Genomic DNA, 16,880 nt, shown 5'->3' with positions numbered 1-16,880 from the left:
GCGGCGGTAGATGTGTGCTAGGGGTTTCTGTTTTGGGAGACAGACAGGTGGGTCAGGGGCGGACAAGGGGAGGATGCGAGCGACCAGCCTTCCGCGTCCGCGGCCACACAAACTCGTCCCAGATTTGGGCTGGGTTTGGGTCGTCCCGGACGCCGCGGCCATCCGTTTTAGGGATGGGTCCGCACGCTGGGCCATGTTTTTGTCCGAATCGACCCATCCAGACGCGCGGGCGCGGGATGGATCGCCCCGTTGAACATGCCCTTACGAGACTATCAACAAGCCGTCCGGCCACCACAGGCCCACAGCAGCATGGTCGTCATCGGCGTCGTCTATCTCCAAAGTACCAACCAATAGTTTTCTCATCCAGATGTTATGGTGTGTCGTGTCTCATGGTAATTTGTTTGGTTTATCGGCTGGCATATTCATGGTGCGTCCTATGAATCTTTGAGGCTAGTTTTGGACTATGCAAATGGTAGATACACACACTACTGTTTTAAACTTGATTGTTTTTTAACGACATCCTTACAAGACAAGCAGCACCACATCCTTAGTGAATGTTTTGTGCGAACTAAAATGTAATGAGCAGAATGTTCTCATAATTAAGCTCCTCAAATGTTTGACCGTTCAGGCACTTGCAAAGACATATTCTTTTCTTTTTACTGTGAAACCGTAGGGGAAGCCTCTACGGTGTGATTTTCTTTATTTATTTATGCACAAAAGCCATAACAAAATTCAAGAGAGTTACATTAAGGAGGAAAACTATCTTTGCAAAACTATCTTAAATAGCCAGATTAGAATGCGCCACCTCTCAATCAATTTGGATACGCATTCTGATAATATTTTACTAGTATTTACTTGCTCAATATTGTAAGATTGTTGTAGATCTTGCAATTTAAAATATTCAATCTTGGGGTCCCAATTCTGAATTTAACTATGATCCAGAATTTAAAAAAGGAGAATTTACAAGTTCAGTCTTCAAGCTTTGACACCTCACACTGTGGTACGGTACACCTAGACTAAAAGCCATAAAACTGCTCCAAATTTTGTTTTGATCAAACCAAATGTTGATGGTTTCTCTGACTCCCTAATAAGTTGAATAATATCCGCACGTGCATCCTGATATCCGAATTGCTTGTGATATCCGAGTTGTTGCAGATTTCATGTGTATTTGATATCTTCTTGATGATAGTATATATAGTCATTTATCCCCCCCAAAAAAGTTGTTTGAGTATCCTCATGGTATCCAAAACACAACCATGACTACCATTTTTTTGTAAGTAATATATTTCTAAAACCCAACAAAAATACACGTGCGAGTGGAGAAAAAAGGTTATGCACGTGGATTTGTGACTATCAATTCTTTTAGCAAGATGTTTAATTGTAATCCAAGATTTAGAAATCGAATGCTATACATTGAAATTACATACGCTGTTGTTGAGGATTATGAATAGATCGGTGTACTCTTCGCAAAAAAAAGCAAGATGTTGATAACCAAAGTTTTCGAAACCTAACTATCCTTTGAAACGACATATGCTATAGAACTGGAGGGAATATTACAGTTAACATTCAGTAGTAGAAATATATTTTCGTGTTGTATGTATTTGATGTTCTCCATGATTCGGCAAACCCTAACGCCACCTCCAACCAAATACATGGTGGCCTCGCCTACCGCCGCTGCCGGCAAGGGCCGCGGTAGCGGGGTGCCGGGGGTTTGCATCGTGGAAGCACTTCGCTGGTGACGGATGAGGATGGCGCTAGTGTCATTCTTCGTGCGGCGGCGTCCCTGGCCGTGTAGCGGCAGCGACCTTCTCTTCTGCACGGCATCCGCGAGGGGAGGATTCTGTCTGTTCGCGCAAGATGGGCTAATGCCCGAGGTCGTGTGGTGTAACGGCCCAGGGTAGCACCCCTATTAGAATATGTTTGTTCTTTTTCTTTGTGAATCATCATGGCATCATGCATCATATCATCCATGTTTTACCAAAATAAAATTATTTTATAAACCCTTCTTATTTTATTTTACCCTCCCATAAGGTTTTTATAATAAACCTCCTCTCTTCTATGATTTAACAAAACCCTAAAGACTAAGCTTTTAAAACAAAATAAAAATGTTTCAAATGTTTCAGAAATAAAATCTGGTTTGTTTTGGTTTATTTTGAAAAGGTTTTATAAAACCAGTTTTTAAAATCAAAGGAGAAAACAGGAAACCTTTCACCCTCTCTCCCTGGGCCCTTATCCTTCTCCTCTGGCCCATCTCACCTCTCTCTGTTTCTCCCCTCCATCCACCGAAGCAGCCCAGCTTGGCCCAAGTATCGCTCCATCTGCTCATGTCGCTTTCTTCCTCGTACGGCAACGCATCGGCGCACTCCACGTCGCCTGTCGCACGATGGGACGGCCACCGTGCAGCTCTCTTCTCCCTATAAAATCCTCTTGCTGCTGAGCTCGAACCCTAGCCTCCACCTTCTTCCTCCTTGCCGCTGCCACTCTGTTTCGTTTTGCCTCTCCAGCCGCTCCGCCGGCGCCTTGCGCTGCACGGGTCTGCATGGCCTGCAGCTCGACTTCCAGCGCGACCGCGGCTCCCTGCAGTGCTTCTTCCGGTGCCGTCCCGGACGTCCTTGTTTCTGACCGCGTTGACCGGCGTCAAGACCTTCCCCGTCGGCCGCAGCTCGTCTCGGGCGTCCTGGCGCTCGTCCTCGAACCGCGACCTTGTAGGTCCGCGCGAGCATCCACCTGACCTGCACCGTCTTCGCCAGCGCCTGTCTCCGGCCGCGCGCTCCTCCACATGGACGCCACTGGTTATCTTCAGGACTCTTAGTCCAACTTGTATCTTGTCCGTACTCGGACGTATTTGATCTTCTGTATGATTTGGATCTTTATATGGTATATTTGTATCTTGACTCGTTGGAGTTGTTGTTGTAATATATGTATCTTGTGGGATCTATTGTAATCCTATTGTAATGTTACCGCTCGTGTTAATTCCTCTGGCATCACGTGTGTGATTTGTCGCGCACGTCGTGTCGGAGGGCGTCTCTGGATCGATATCGTGCGGATTTCGGCGGGATCGCTGGAATCCTCATGGTACCGGTTCCGGGGCGTCACATGTGGCAGCGACGGATTCCCCTTTTGCGCCCGCGCGTGGAGTGGAGATTGCGGTAGCAGATTGAGGCTCCCGCCTTGATCTGCCATCAGCGCGGCTATCGGTCGCTCGGAGGCGCGTGGGAAAGCAGCTCGGTGCATGCTACCGTTCTTGGGCCAGCGTGTGTGCATCATTCGTGTTAGGTTACCTCCGCTTTCGCCGGAGGAGGTCGACTAGCGGGCGGTGGTATGGGGTCCTACTCTCTGCTTCATAGAATAATGGTGGCAGGCAGTTCTTGAATCCCTCTCACACCGTGATGATGAACTGCATGGCGCTATGTCTTCATTGATCTTGGACCGAATGTCGAGTTCCAGAAGGCTACGCCGGTGAATTCCAAATGGACGACATGCTTGGAGTTTACCAGAGCGGGTGGGCTTCGGTCGCGCGTAACCATGTTTTTTCTGACCGTTTGGTTTTAGAGGGAGCGTTGTGAAGCTCTGCGGTGTGTTGCTAACGTGTAACATGTCTTATAGTTCCACTGTGAAGTCAAACACGGAGAATGGCATGGAAGCAGAGAACTAAGGACTAGCAATGGAGGTTTGAATCTTGGTGGTGACGAGATTCTGGCTTGGTGATTTGTGATTTGGAGCAGCAGCATTGGCAACTCGGGGCGATAGGAGGAATTTAATGTCTAAACTTCCAGGGTGAAAACCTAAGATCTGGCCTTAATTGATTGTATATGGCAATGATCTTGTTATGTGAGTGCAAACTTTATCCGTGGTGAAAACCTATGGGCATTGATCAGGGCGATCAGGGCGATGACGGTGCTTGTGCACTATTTTCTTCTTGCATCGCTTTTGGAGATGAAGGATTCCTGGTATTATCTTGGTGGTGTTTGGTCCGCTGTTAAAAGGAATATGTCATCTATTTTGCAACCGTATTGCCAATAGAGCATTGCGTTATTGCAGCTGGGTGTAATCGGTATCTTCGCGATTTTAATATATACTCTTTATTGAGAATCAATTTTAATAAGATGTTGATATCGAAGTTTTAGAAATCGAACGTATACATTGATATTACACGTAATGTTACAAAACTGAAGAAGATAATATTTAGTTTACCGGTTTCAGGGCTACTATGGTAGTCCCATCGATTGAAATTAGATGATTTTTCTTTTTGACGATTAAAAGTAGGAGCTCTGCCATTTCATTTCAGAATTCGGAGAAGGGAGTAGATGAAAGGAGAGTGAGATTATGCACGACAAGCTAACATACCAAGGGAGGTGGGACGAATCCATTTGCTTAACCAAGACATGTTCAACCGGCTGATCAAGCATCTCAAGGTGGTTCTTTGGATTCCTTTGTCACGGACAAGGTCTAATTTTGTTTTGTAGGGGCAAAGTTTACTTAGAGCCTCCATGCGTGCGTTTGGCTGTATTATTCATCTGCAGCAGCGACCGAGCAAGTGACCATGCATGGGTGAGTTCCACACAAAATAGATCGGTGAAAACTAAGGAGCCACGGGTAAAGAAACAAAATTCCCGTGGACAGGTCAGTTTATTTCATCTTGTTGGCACGCCTGCATCCAGACAAAAATACGGAACTTACGTGATTATTTACATGTCGCATTGTTGATTTGATCAGCTTGTTTCTATCTCCCTCACTCGTCCATCGCAGAGGTCAAAACAATTGCATGGTTTCCATCACACAGTCTTTGTAGAAATCACCTCCAAAAATAACTGTCACCGCATTACGGCATCGCTATATATAATAGCGATATCTTTACTCCCACTGCATTCACAAGAATCACCGCCTACCAACACAAATTAGCTTGGTCGATCGAGAGCTAGAGACATCAGTCACACACAAAGCAAGTGAGCCATGGGAGAAGCTGCAATTGATGTCGCGGCGTCTTACGACGACTTCTTCGGCGTGGGCGAGTGCAAGGGCCAAGTGGAGATCGACGGCGAGCAGGTGCCGCTTGTGCTGACACCGGCGAGCCAGGAGGTGAGCGGCAACCACGAGGCGCTGGTGGCGGCGCTGGTGGCCAACCGGGAGTGGGTGGAGGAGAAGGTGGTGACCAACAGCGCCGTGCTGCTGCGCGGCTTCGGCGTGCGCGACGCCGTGGAGTTCGACGCCATCGTGGACACGCTCGGGTGGCCGGACATCCGGTACGTCGGCCCCGCCCCGCGCACCCACATCCACGGCCGCGTCTGGACCGCCAACGAGGGCCCCCTCGAGGAGTTCATCTACTACCACCACGAGATGGTCCTCGTAAGTACACCGGCGCCGCAACTCCATCTCCATCTTGCTTGCTCCACCTCACCACACACATGGTTACCACTGATAGTGTGTTGTTCGTACAGATCAAGGAGTTCCCTGGGAAGGTGATCCTGTTCTGCGAGGTGCCGCCCCCGGAGGGCGGAGAGACGCCGTTTGTGCCGAGCTTCCGTGTGACGGAGCGCGCGCTCAAGGAGTTCCCGGAGATGGTGGAGGAGCTGGACGCCAAGGGTCTACGCTACACCTTCACGGCGCTGAGCAAGGACAACACCAAGTCCATGCGCGGGCGAGGGTGGGAGGACGCCTTCGCCACAACCGACAAGGCCGTCGCCGAGCAGAGGGCCCGCGCGCTGGGTATGGACGTGGAGTGGCTGCCGGAGGAACGCGGCGTGAGGACCATCCTGGGCCCGAGGCAGCTGACGCGCGTGTTCCCGGGCAGGAAGGGGCGGCGGATGTGGTTCAACACGGTGGTGGGGATGCACGGCAAGGAGCTCAGCTCCGCCACGTTCGCCGACGGGTCCGAGATCCCGGAGGACTTCGTGCGGCGGTGCGGCGAGATCATCGAGGAGGAGAGCATCCAGTTCCGGTGGGAGAAGGGCGACGTGCTCATCCTCGACAACCTCGCAACGCTCCACGGCCGCCGGCCGTCGGGGGCGCCCAGGAGGGTCCTCGTCGCCACTTGCAAGTGATGATCTCATGCATGCTCGTCTCGTCATCCATCTCCAGTATACTAATTAATTAGTTAATTAAGCTTGTGGATGGACCTAAGCTTGGTTAACTAATTAATCTTCGTTGCTGGCGATGGATGCCACATTTGGCTCCTCTATGATCAGCCGTACGTCCTACTTGCTCCGGGAAAATAAGAGCTGCCTGCGAGTTTGATTAAGTCAGTGGACTTAATAGTTTATTACCAGGCAGAGAAGGTTGTGGTGTATTCTCCTTTCACAATAAGAGTATATGTACTAGTAGCAGTAGTTTTGCATCATGCTGAGTGACATTTCACTATCATATATGTAAGCTTTTTATTTTCTTTGAGACAGAAATACTCATGGAGACGTGAACATGCATACCCACTGTTGTGCTTCTAAGACTACTCGACCTCTCATAGTGGGAGTGATAGGTAGTTTTTTCCGAAAGGGAGAAGCGAGCCCCAACCTGCATTAAAATGATGCATACGGCCTCTATTAATTTATTGAAAGTAGTCTCAAATTCACCTTATTACACTTTTATTACAACTCACGGATCACTTAAAGTCGATACATGTATCAACCATCTAAAAAGTGATAAACAAAAATATCGCCAAATGATCAACATGATGTTAGCTTGCGATCAAGCTGACAGCCGCACCGGCTGAATAAATCATGAGCGACCGTCTCCAAACGGTTGCACCCAAAATTCATGTCCTGGCGTTGGTCATCTGGCTGGAGACATAACCACATACGGGTACAATGTATTGAAAGAGGGATAACCTACAAAAATAAGCATTTTTTGAATTGTTAAAGATAGAATCATTCCGTACATGCCATATCGGTTACATCACACAGCCTAAAAAAAGAGAGTGAGGTAGTAAGACTACTCATAGTGGGAGTAACTAAGGTAGTAATATGAAACTACATGCATTGTTAACTAGGCATTTTGATGATATGGCATTCCATTAAATGAAAAAAAAAACGCAACCAACCCAGGCACTAGCACCCGTTGGCATTTTTATAAAAGAAAACTCCTGAGCACCCGTCGAACCCAAGGTTCGAACCCGGGTGGGCAGGGTGCGCTCCCGCACGCCTAGCCACCAGACCGACGGTCTGTTCTCAAAACGCAACCAACCCAGGCACTAGCACCCGTTGGCATTTTTATAGAAGAAAACTCCTGAGCACCCGTCGAACCCAAGGTTCGAACCCGGGTGGGCAGGGTGCGCTCCCGCACGCCTAGCCACCAGACCGACGGTCTGTTCTCGGTCTGGTAACATAACATCACATTTTTTCAAGGTACAATGAGTCTACAAGCTAATTAATACATCCATGCATGATGCTACATCTAAGTTACATAGACTAGTGGCATATGCATGACACTACAGTACTCTATGTTACTCCCCACTATGACTAGTCTAACTAGCTATGTTACCATATCATCACACACCCTAAGACAAGATGAGTCTACAACATAATAAATGATACAATGCATGAAATTACAAAATTACTACCTACTCATAGTGGCATAAGGTAGTTCATGTTACTACCTTCATAGTGGAAAGTAACATAGGGATGATATCATGCAAAGTCTTATTTATTAGTTTGTAGACTCATTTTTTCTTGGGGTGTGTGATGTTAGACTAGTCACAATGGAAATATCATAAGTAGTAGTATCATGCATGCCATGTTGCCAAAAATCTAATTTGGCGCACCAATTAATGAGGTGAGAGATGGTAGTGGTATCATAATATGATACCCTCTCTAGGCTCAGATTTGATCAAGTTGCATTGTTATATGTTATAAAAATATCATTAGAAAGTTCAAATGTTCTATTTCAGGATATAATTTTGTATTATATAATTTAAATTATATAGGTTAAATTGATGACCTAGGGGTACGTGCGCGCCTAATAAACTGTGAAGGAGGGAGTATTACCTCCGTCCCGATTTAAAGGGCCTGCGCGTATCCCAAGATCATCAATTTGACAAATATAATATAAATTTTGCACTATAAAAATTATACCATTAGAAAGTATAAGATCTAAGCTTTCTAATGGTATATATATTTTGTAGTACATATCTTAGACTACCCACAATGGGAGTATCATAGCTAGTATCATGCATCACATGCATGCAAAAAGCTGATGTGTCACATTAATAAATGAAGAAAGAGATGGTATTAGTATCATAGGTAGATACTGTATCATAGCACGTAGAACTAGAAAAATTAATGTCAAACCAATCTTGTACACACTTTTGCATTGAGATTCTACAAATCACTAAATATAATTAACTTATGATACTACTACATGATATTATGCATTGTGAAGATAGTATCAAACACTAGTATCATATGCATGATACTACTATATGATACTCCCCATTGTGACTAGTCTTTGTGAAATTAGCAACCTAGAGATACGTGCAAGACCTGTAAACCTAGAGACCCATATCATAGCACGTAAAATTAGAAAACTTAATGGCAAACACATCATGTGCACAAACTTGCATTGAGATTCTACAAAACATTAAATTTGATGATACTATGATACTATGCATTGTGGAGGTAGTATCATAATCTAGTATCATGTGCATCATACTAGTGTATGATACTTTCCATTGTGACTAGTCTTATGATAACATAGCTAGTTACCACCCCACTCTCTTTCTTCATTATAGTCATATCATGTCACCAAAATGTCTTGAAATGTGTGATCTTACTATCTATGTTACTCCTACTATGAGTATGAAGGTAGTAATTTTAACTAGTAATGGAATATGTTACTAGTCTAAGTTACTCTCCACTATAACCAGCCTAATATTTTAATATCCCCATCCAAGAGGATACATGTTTTACATTGGCACTAACTTCGAAAAGCAACGTTGATTGTTACTCTTCGTACAATTATGATAGCAAAATTCAAATTATATTTTATAATAAAAATATCATTGCGACTGTTTCTTAAATATATTATCTGTAGAAGTTCAAAAGGTTTTGAACGACATTAGTACCAATCATGGGTCAAAAAATTTATGTTTCTATTTGTAACATAAATATGGGATGCATCTCGATGGCGTCCTTGTTTGCACTTTCTATGTGTTTTTTCTGTGAAAAAAATGAAAAAGTTCTTTGTGTTCCGATACATTGTTAGAAAGCATAGGGTTATGTTTTTTTTCCGAAAAAGAGCATAGGGTTATGTACAAGTCAAGAAGGACCGCACTGAAAATACAACCCCGCACCTAGGGTTGAAAATAAAACGGAAACGGACGGAAACATGCTTTATCATTTTTGTTTTCCACTATCTTGTAGGAATCGAAAAAGGGATCGAAAATCCCGGAAACGAATATGAAAACGAAAATCATCGGATATGAATACAGAACAGATACGTAGCGGATACGTTACGAAAACGGATATTTGCCGCAACATAGCGGCATAATACCTTAATTTGTAGGCTGAAAGACACACATAAATAAAAATATAATAAGATAAGATATATCACTTAACTTCGACAAGTGGCAATTCAACATAAAGTAACACACATAGTTTAACGACTACATGTACATGCAATTATATAAAATGATTAGGGTTAGAGTAATTAGTGGACTTGATATGTGTCCAAGCCCAGTTTCATGTGTAAATGTAGGCCTACTAAATGAAACGGGCCTCTCTAGGTTATATTTCCGAAAAATTTCCGTATTAATTTTTACAGAATTTTCTCTGCCGTTTCCCTTTCGTCGGAAAGGGCTCCCTTGTTTTCTTTTCCGTTTCCATTTATGATTTTGCCGTTTCCGTTTTCTTTTCCTCTAAATGCCGCTTCATTTTCCGTATTTAGCTCTCCATTTCCTTTTTCTTCGAAAACGGACAGAAAGTTTGCGTTTCATTTTCAATCCTACCCGCACCTCTAATAGGATAGCTTGGTCATGCTGCAAAGAAGTGATGCCAGGCACAACCAGGCTTTTCTATTGTATCGAGTAGGCTAGCGATGTCAGGGAGTGGCCATTTAAAATGACCGGAATTATCTCTTCTAGATCCACCAAGCCATAAGGGCATCTCATCTAAACGGACGCGCTGGGCCGTCCGTTTTAAGCCGTTTAGGTGACCGAGCGGACATGCGGACAGCGGCTCGCGTCCGCGTGTCCGTTTGGGTCGCGCGCTGCGTCCAACGCGCGGACGCAGCGCATATGAAATAAATAAAACAAAAATCAAAATGAAAAAGGAAAACAACAAAACATAAATTTAAACTAGTTGGTAATTAAACTTAGCCCTATTTTGGGCAATTTTTACACAAAAGAAAACCCTATATGGGCTTTAAACTATAAAAAAAAACCCTAGCCAGGGTTTGCGAGCAGGCGGTGGCCGCCGGCAGTACTACCCCCAGTAGTACTCGTCGGCGGCGGCATCGATGACGACGACGCCCCCCGGCGGCGAAGCGCTGTTCCGGCTAGAAACGCTGGAGGGCGGCGGGGACTCCGGCCAGGGCGACCACTGCGCCCTTTCCCAGGCGGAGTGCGGGTTCGGCGGGCTCGCCGGCCTGCGCAGTCGCACCCTCCGCGCGGACTCCTTGCGGAGCTGCTCCTCCTCCTCCGCCCGGAGCGCGGCCCGGCGCTCCTCCTCCGCCAGGAGCGCGGCACGGCGCTCCTCCTCCTCCCAGAGCGCCGCCTGGCGCATGTCCTCCTCCTGCCGGCGCGCCATCTCGAGGAAGGCCCACGCCTCCGCCTGGGCGTTCTCCTGGGCCTTCCTGGCCTTCTCCGCCAGGGCGGAGGCGCGCAGCGTCTCGGCGAGGTGCGGCCATTTGGCCAGCTCGTCGAGGTCGCACTGCTCGCGGGACGCCGCGAGCGCCGCCTGCAGCCTCCGGGTCGTCTTCGTCCTCCTCGCTGCCGGGCCTGCGGCAGGGGCTGCTGCTGGGACTGGGGCTGGGGCTGGGGCTCGTCGATGTACAGGCCGCCGGGGCGGCGGCCTACCCGCCTTGCAGGTGTGCGCGGCTGCGCGCGAGGCCGCGCCGTCGCCGACGTGAAGCACGTGTGCCGGCGCGCATCGTGCTCCACCTCGAACCACAAGTCCTAGTTGGGACTTGCGTCGCCGTACGCGGGGTCCTCCTGGAGGTCCGCCGGCAGCTGCGCGCGGCGCCTCCGGATCTCCGCGACGCGGGCGCGGCCTGACGCAGGGATGTGCGGCACCGGAACCCGATCTGGGCTCAGGTGCCAGCCGTGGGGGAGGCACGTCCCCCCCACGGCATTGGGACGCCGGCGTCCCAGAACATCTGCGCCACCGCTACGGTGACGTAGATCCGGTCGCGTTTGGGCGTCGCCGGCGGCCCCATGGCGAACGCCGGCGGCCCCATGGCGAACGCCGGCGGCGCGACTGGCCGGCTGCTGCCGGCCTCGTGGTCGTTGGCGGACGGCGCGAACTCACGCTTCGGGGCCATGGCGGCGCGGAAGCTTCGAGCTCGCGCGTGCGGCCGGAGTGGATAGTGGGGACTGGATAGGGACAGTCCCCCTCCCCAGCCCACATTTAATAGGACTGGGGCACCGACATGTGGGCCAGTCAGGCGGACCAGGCGGACACGCGAGGACGCCGCGTGCCATCCGCGGCCACGCAAACCCGGCCCCGTCGTTCCGGACGCCGCGGCCATCCGCTTTTGCGGTGCGTCCCCGCGTTGGGCCGCATTTTTGTCTGGCTCGACCCATCCGAACACACGGGCGCGGGATGAGTTGCCCCGTTGGAGATGCCCTAAGCCACCGAAGATGTGTCCTTCGTTGCTGCATTGGAGGCTGAGTGGATGGCCAGCTGCCCCCCGTCCACAAAGTCACCCCCAATGACGGGAACGAGGCTGAACGATTGGATCCAAGCTAGCACCTCGTGCCACGTGGTTCGCAAAAAGAGCAGCCTGTCAGGATATTGAACATGTTCGATATGTTGTGACATCTCCTTATGTTGTACATATTTTTACTATTATATTTAAGTTGGTACGTCGTCAAAAATGTTTGATGTCAAAGATTGGAGACATCTTGACCATCCAATCTTACTAAACGTCGCCCCTTTGCCATCCAGCCATCCGTGCGATCTACCTTCTCAAAATCTTCTAAACACCGATCACTTTCCAAAATCAAGGTCGGGAACATTTATAACGGGATCGCCACAATCAATCTGGAGAGAGCAATTGGTAATACTCAAGAATACATGGAAAGCAATATCGATCACCGTAATTGTAATCGTTAGTATTACATGGAAAGCAACGAGGACTTATTCGCAAAAAAAAGTGCAATCATGACCACTAGTGGTGCACAGACTTGCCACCAATCAGACTTCCATTTTCTGGTCAGAGACGTTCCGATCCTTCTTAGTCGCGTCTTAGTTTCATCTGAATTCTGAGCATCCTTCAGAACGGGAGAATCAACGAAACAGCGCATCATTTTCCCATTGCCACACAAGGGGAAGAAATATAGGCGAGCGGCAGCCTGATAGGGTTTGTCACCTCCCCTTTCCTGTTATCCTCTAGCGCTGTCACCGCAGAAACGGAACTTCCGCCTCAACCCGCGCCGGTGCCGGCCTGGGCCGCATCAGCCACGACGGGACAGAGGTAGGCAAGTCGCGGAAGGATCGAGTTCAATCGATATCTCTATCGCCGGTCGATTCCCCCGCTTACCCAGCTTCACGGCTACAGGATTCCCATGTGCCGCCTCCATCACCCTCCCACCGCTGCCGCCACATCACGATAGAAGACGATCATATGGTGGGGGAGGGGATCCGTAGGAGCAAGACGTACGGGTCCCAACGGCGAGGACGGATGGTCTACACGTCTCCGAGAGCAGGTACACGGCCTGACCGATCCCTTCTCCTCTCTCTCTCTCTCTCTCTCTCTCTCTCTCTCTCTCTCTCTCTCTCTCTCTCTCTCTCTCTCTCTCTCTCTCTCTCTCTCTCTCGGCAGCAGACATTGCGTTGGCGAAGACGGCCACATCGAGCACGACCCTGGCGGCGACACAAACACCAGTGTGCAGGTACAGGTACGCCCAGTTTACCACTTCCTCCTCCACCCATGTGCTCTTCCTCACGTCTCACCTCCTCCACTTCTCTCTCTCTCTCTCTCTCTCTCTCTCTCTCTCTCTCTCTCTCTCTCTCTCTCTCATGCAGCAGCGATGTCAGATCTTGGAGCACAACATTTCTACCGGGATTGTTCCTTGATGTTAGGTATGTTTTAGGTTTCAGTTTGATCTCCTGAAGTCGCAAACAAGTGATGATGGCAGATTGGTAGCAACGGAGCAACTGCCATGGCAAGCTGAGGCCGTGTGAGCAATAGCAACAGTCAGGAAGGCCACTATCTCGTGGTGCTCGGCCTCCTTGAGTCCCAAAGCAGAAGCAAGTGGCTGGAGCAGAGAACTGTGGTGGTTTCGTTGGTGGACACGACTAGGTTCGTTCTCTTTGGTCCTTCTCTGAACTTTTGGCCCGAAGGTTCAGGTTAACTGTTGTCCCCTATATTTTCTGATGTGTAGCTTTAAGTAGTAATTCAAAACCTCTACTGCAACCATCCATCTACGCTCTATAAAAAGCTTCATTTTTACCATATTTTGTTGATCTCTGGAAATAGACTCAGTGACATTGGAGGCGAGTCCCCGGTAGCATGGACAGAGGCCCATGAAATTCAGAGATGGTCATCATGCCAGATAATGAACACGATATGTACTCTCCTTCTCTCCTACTATTGCTTGTTTTGGATTGTATATAACATCGCTGGGTTACATGAAGAACTACAAGTGCATTTTCATGATTCGTTTTCACTTAGATGTACGTTTTGAACATTCTAGATTCATAATGCAAGGTGAACTTTTGCAACTTTTTTTACCTGTATCAAATATTAAGAAAATGCAATTATGTTTTGTTTTATCAAATCATCTTTAGTGTCAGGTTTGATTCTTATTCTATTTGGATCTAACCCTTTAGTTGGGTTAACCTAGATATTAATTTTTGTGTTGCTTGTCAAGTTGAAGGAAGCAACCAACTTCTTTGGGTATTGTACATTCGAGAGTGGATTTGGTGTTCAGGGGTACGTGAGCACGATCTAAGCATCGTTGGATCAGCTTTGAGATTCGTTTTCTGTCTCACAGAGACTACACGGCGTGAATAGCTTTTCTGCCTAAAAAAACGGCTCATCCTCGTTGTCCTCTAATCATGCCCACCACCACACCACCACCCGCGCTCCTCCACTTTCTCCCTGAGTAGCAACTGCTCCTTCCCCAAAATCAATTCAGTTCATGGAGAGCCCCCAAACGCTGGGAGCCTGCGGGCGGAGGAGGAGCGGACGGCGGAGGGGAGGAGGCGGCGCGGGGAGAAGCGGCGGCGCTTGCGGGCGAGGCGGTCGCCGGACCTGGAGATGGTAACCTGCTGAACAAGCGGCTTCCCCACCAGCGAGGGAAGAGGGGATCGACGGGCTGCGCGGAGGCCGGCTTCAGGGACGAACGCGGCGAGGCCGACCAGAAGACGTGTGTTATTTGGGCCGCCATGGCCGCCCCTTGGTCCTGGAGTGCGGGGAACAAGGGCGGCGTTCCAGATCGAGCTGGCCGCCTCCCCATCGCCCCTCTCCCGAGCGCCCACCTCCCGGCCTCCCGCGGACTCGCTCGGCGGCGGCGTGATGGTGTGAGACACCATAGCGAGCTCCGGCAGGAAGATCCTTCCGTCGCCGTCCACGTCGAGCTGGAGACGGAGGCGGTCGCACCCTCGCGCAAGCCCACGCTCGCCAAGAAGCCCAGGAGGAGGGTGCCGGAGGGGAGACCATGATGCGTCGTTGAAGAAGAAGGAGAGACGAAGGGCGAGGCCGGCGACGTCCCAAAACTGACCCCAGGATCTGAGCATCTTCTTTCGGCCATGAGCACATCGATTAAGGAGATGGGGATAAAAAGAGCCACACGTTGTTGTGTTCCCATTATAGGTAACGGAATGACAAGCAGCGTTAGACACGTGTTAGCTAATCACCGCGTGCTCACGTACCCATGTGTTCACCAGGCTTCATTCGTTGTACATTCTTGCAACAAATAGCCAAACAAGTTCAGTGATGCATGCGCTTTGTACATGGATGCGGATTCGATGGGAATGTCCTTCTGATTTATTCATCATTACCACAATATGTGTTGAATTAGGTGTTAAACTAAGAGGAAACCGATGATGCATGCTTGTTACAAGGTATTGATCTTGTAATGTATGAAAGTGTTCATCACATAAATATCTGGAAATTTCTATACTGGTACCATGGTCGAGTGAATTGATTTATTTAGATAACATGGCAAAAAGCAATATTTGATGCCGCTCCAGGCCACGAGTGCATGGCTCTACCAAGGAAAACTTACAGTGATGCAGATTTCTCTCTCTTAATTTATCTGTGTTTCATTGTGTGGGGGGATTAGTAAAGAGAGGTTCTGACATCATACACAAGTTCATAATACTCATCCATCTTAAAAACCAAGAAATTGTAGAGGTACATAATGATTGATTTTATTTGTGTTCAATAAACAGCAGAGCCATAGCTTGGTAGACATAATTTGCTAGATGGGGATTTTTCTTGCTATATTGTGCTACGAGCTGTCCAAGTTGGCTTGGAAGTGTAATTATATCCTTGCTGGGGTTAAGTTATTCTGGGAGTCCTTGTATTGCTTGTTTACATTGCGCTCTCTAGATTTGTTCGCCACACACTATTGTTAGCCAATGTCTAATTTCATATTTTCATGTTCAATGTTATGTGTGGTATAAACATCTGATTTTTATTTAATTGGCATTTAACTGCATCCCAATTCTTCATTGTATCTGATCCATAGTGTACAAATATTTCTGCTATAAGAATAAATAATACCATTGCTGATTTTAGGATGAAAGGAGATGGCCATTTTCATGACTAAGTAAAAAATTATGTATCTGGTTCTGTTGAAGTACTATCTTCATCTGTAATGCCATCGAAAGGATCTTTTGCGATCCCATCAAAACAAGCCACCTACATCAGGAAAAATTTCTTGACAACATTGTAATACCTAATGCATCTTTTAATAAAACAAATTAGTTGAAGCGGCCTGGTTTGCATAGTACCGTAGGCAGAATACAATGGTGATGCTTTTTTTTCTTTGCTTGGGGTGAGATGACTATAAAAATATATTGGCGACGATGAAGAAAAAATATAAACCGTAGCAACGCACGGGCATTCAACTAGTTTAATTTAAATTAAGAGCAGTAGGAGTCTCTCCTGATGTAGTGATGCGGGCTAAGCCCGAGGGTGTGCCCAATCTTCACGGTTTGACCCGGGTGAGTGTGATTGCGGAGGGGATTCGCGGGGAAGTGGATGAACGCGAAGAACACGATACAAACACACGCACACAACACAATCGGTTTGTTCTCGTTGGCCCGAACCACCAACTCGATAGAAGTTGCAAGGAAAAGACCTTTCGGTAGAAGTCCCGCAAAAAGATCGACGAATCGAAGATCCTATGAATCTAGAAGGGTGAAAAGATCAAACTCAATAGAAGTGCAAGCAAAAGACCAAATAGGTAGAAGTGCAAGCAAAAGATCAAGATTGGTAGAAGTCACCAAAGAGATACAATAGGATTCGATCGGAGCCCGGGTGGTACAATAGGAATTAACCTAAGGTGGGGGTCTCCCAAATCCACTAGGGGATAATAGAGGCATAAGCCAATTCATCTAAACATCGTCTCTCCTTCATGAAGGTGGGGGTAGGTGCCTATTTATAGGTAAGGGGATGAAGGGTAAGTTACAAGCCAAAGTGGGCTGAGATCTGGCTGAGGTTCGATGGGGCGGAAGTTCCGGCCGACTTGGGCGGAAGTTCCGGTCCTGGGCGGAAGTTCC

General features: G+C 47.9%; 1 protein-coding gene across 1 annotated transcript; it reads left to right on the top strand.

The window, feature by feature from the left end:
• Nucleotides 1-4,913: 4,913 nt before the first annotated feature.
• On the top strand, nt 4,914-6,276 carry LOC124682741 (clavaminate synthase-like protein At3g21360). The gene is made up of 2 exons (XM_047217369.1): nt 4,914-5,346; nt 5,439-6,276. The coding sequence occupies exons 1-2, from the start codon at nt 4,954-4,956 to the stop codon at nt 6,039-6,041; spliced, it is 996 nt and encodes a 331-aa protein (XP_047073325.1). The 5' UTR covers nt 4,914-4,953; the 3' UTR covers nt 6,042-6,276.
• The last annotated feature ends 10,604 nt before the right edge of the window (nt 6,277-16,880 follow it).

Source organism: Lolium rigidum, chromosome 1 (assembly GCF_022539505.1).
Source record: "Lolium rigidum isolate FL_2022 chromosome 1, APGP_CSIRO_Lrig_0.1, whole genome shotgun sequence".
NCBI lineage: Eukaryota > Viridiplantae > Streptophyta > Magnoliopsida > Poales > Poaceae > Lolium > Lolium rigidum.
Note: the sequence above shows the minus strand (reverse complement) of the source record. Positions and strands in the feature narration are given on the sequence as shown.

Excerpts from the sequence above, each read along its gene's own strand:
- LOC124682741 (XM_047217369.1), top strand. The coding sequence starts at position 4,954 with ATGGGAGAAGCTGCAATTGATGTCGCGGCGTCTTACGACGACTTCTTC. Across the intron at positions 5,347-5,438 it reads ACCACCACGAGATGGTCCTC|ATCAAGGAGTTCCCTGGGAA; the intron begins GTAAGTACACCG and ends TTGTTCGTACAG.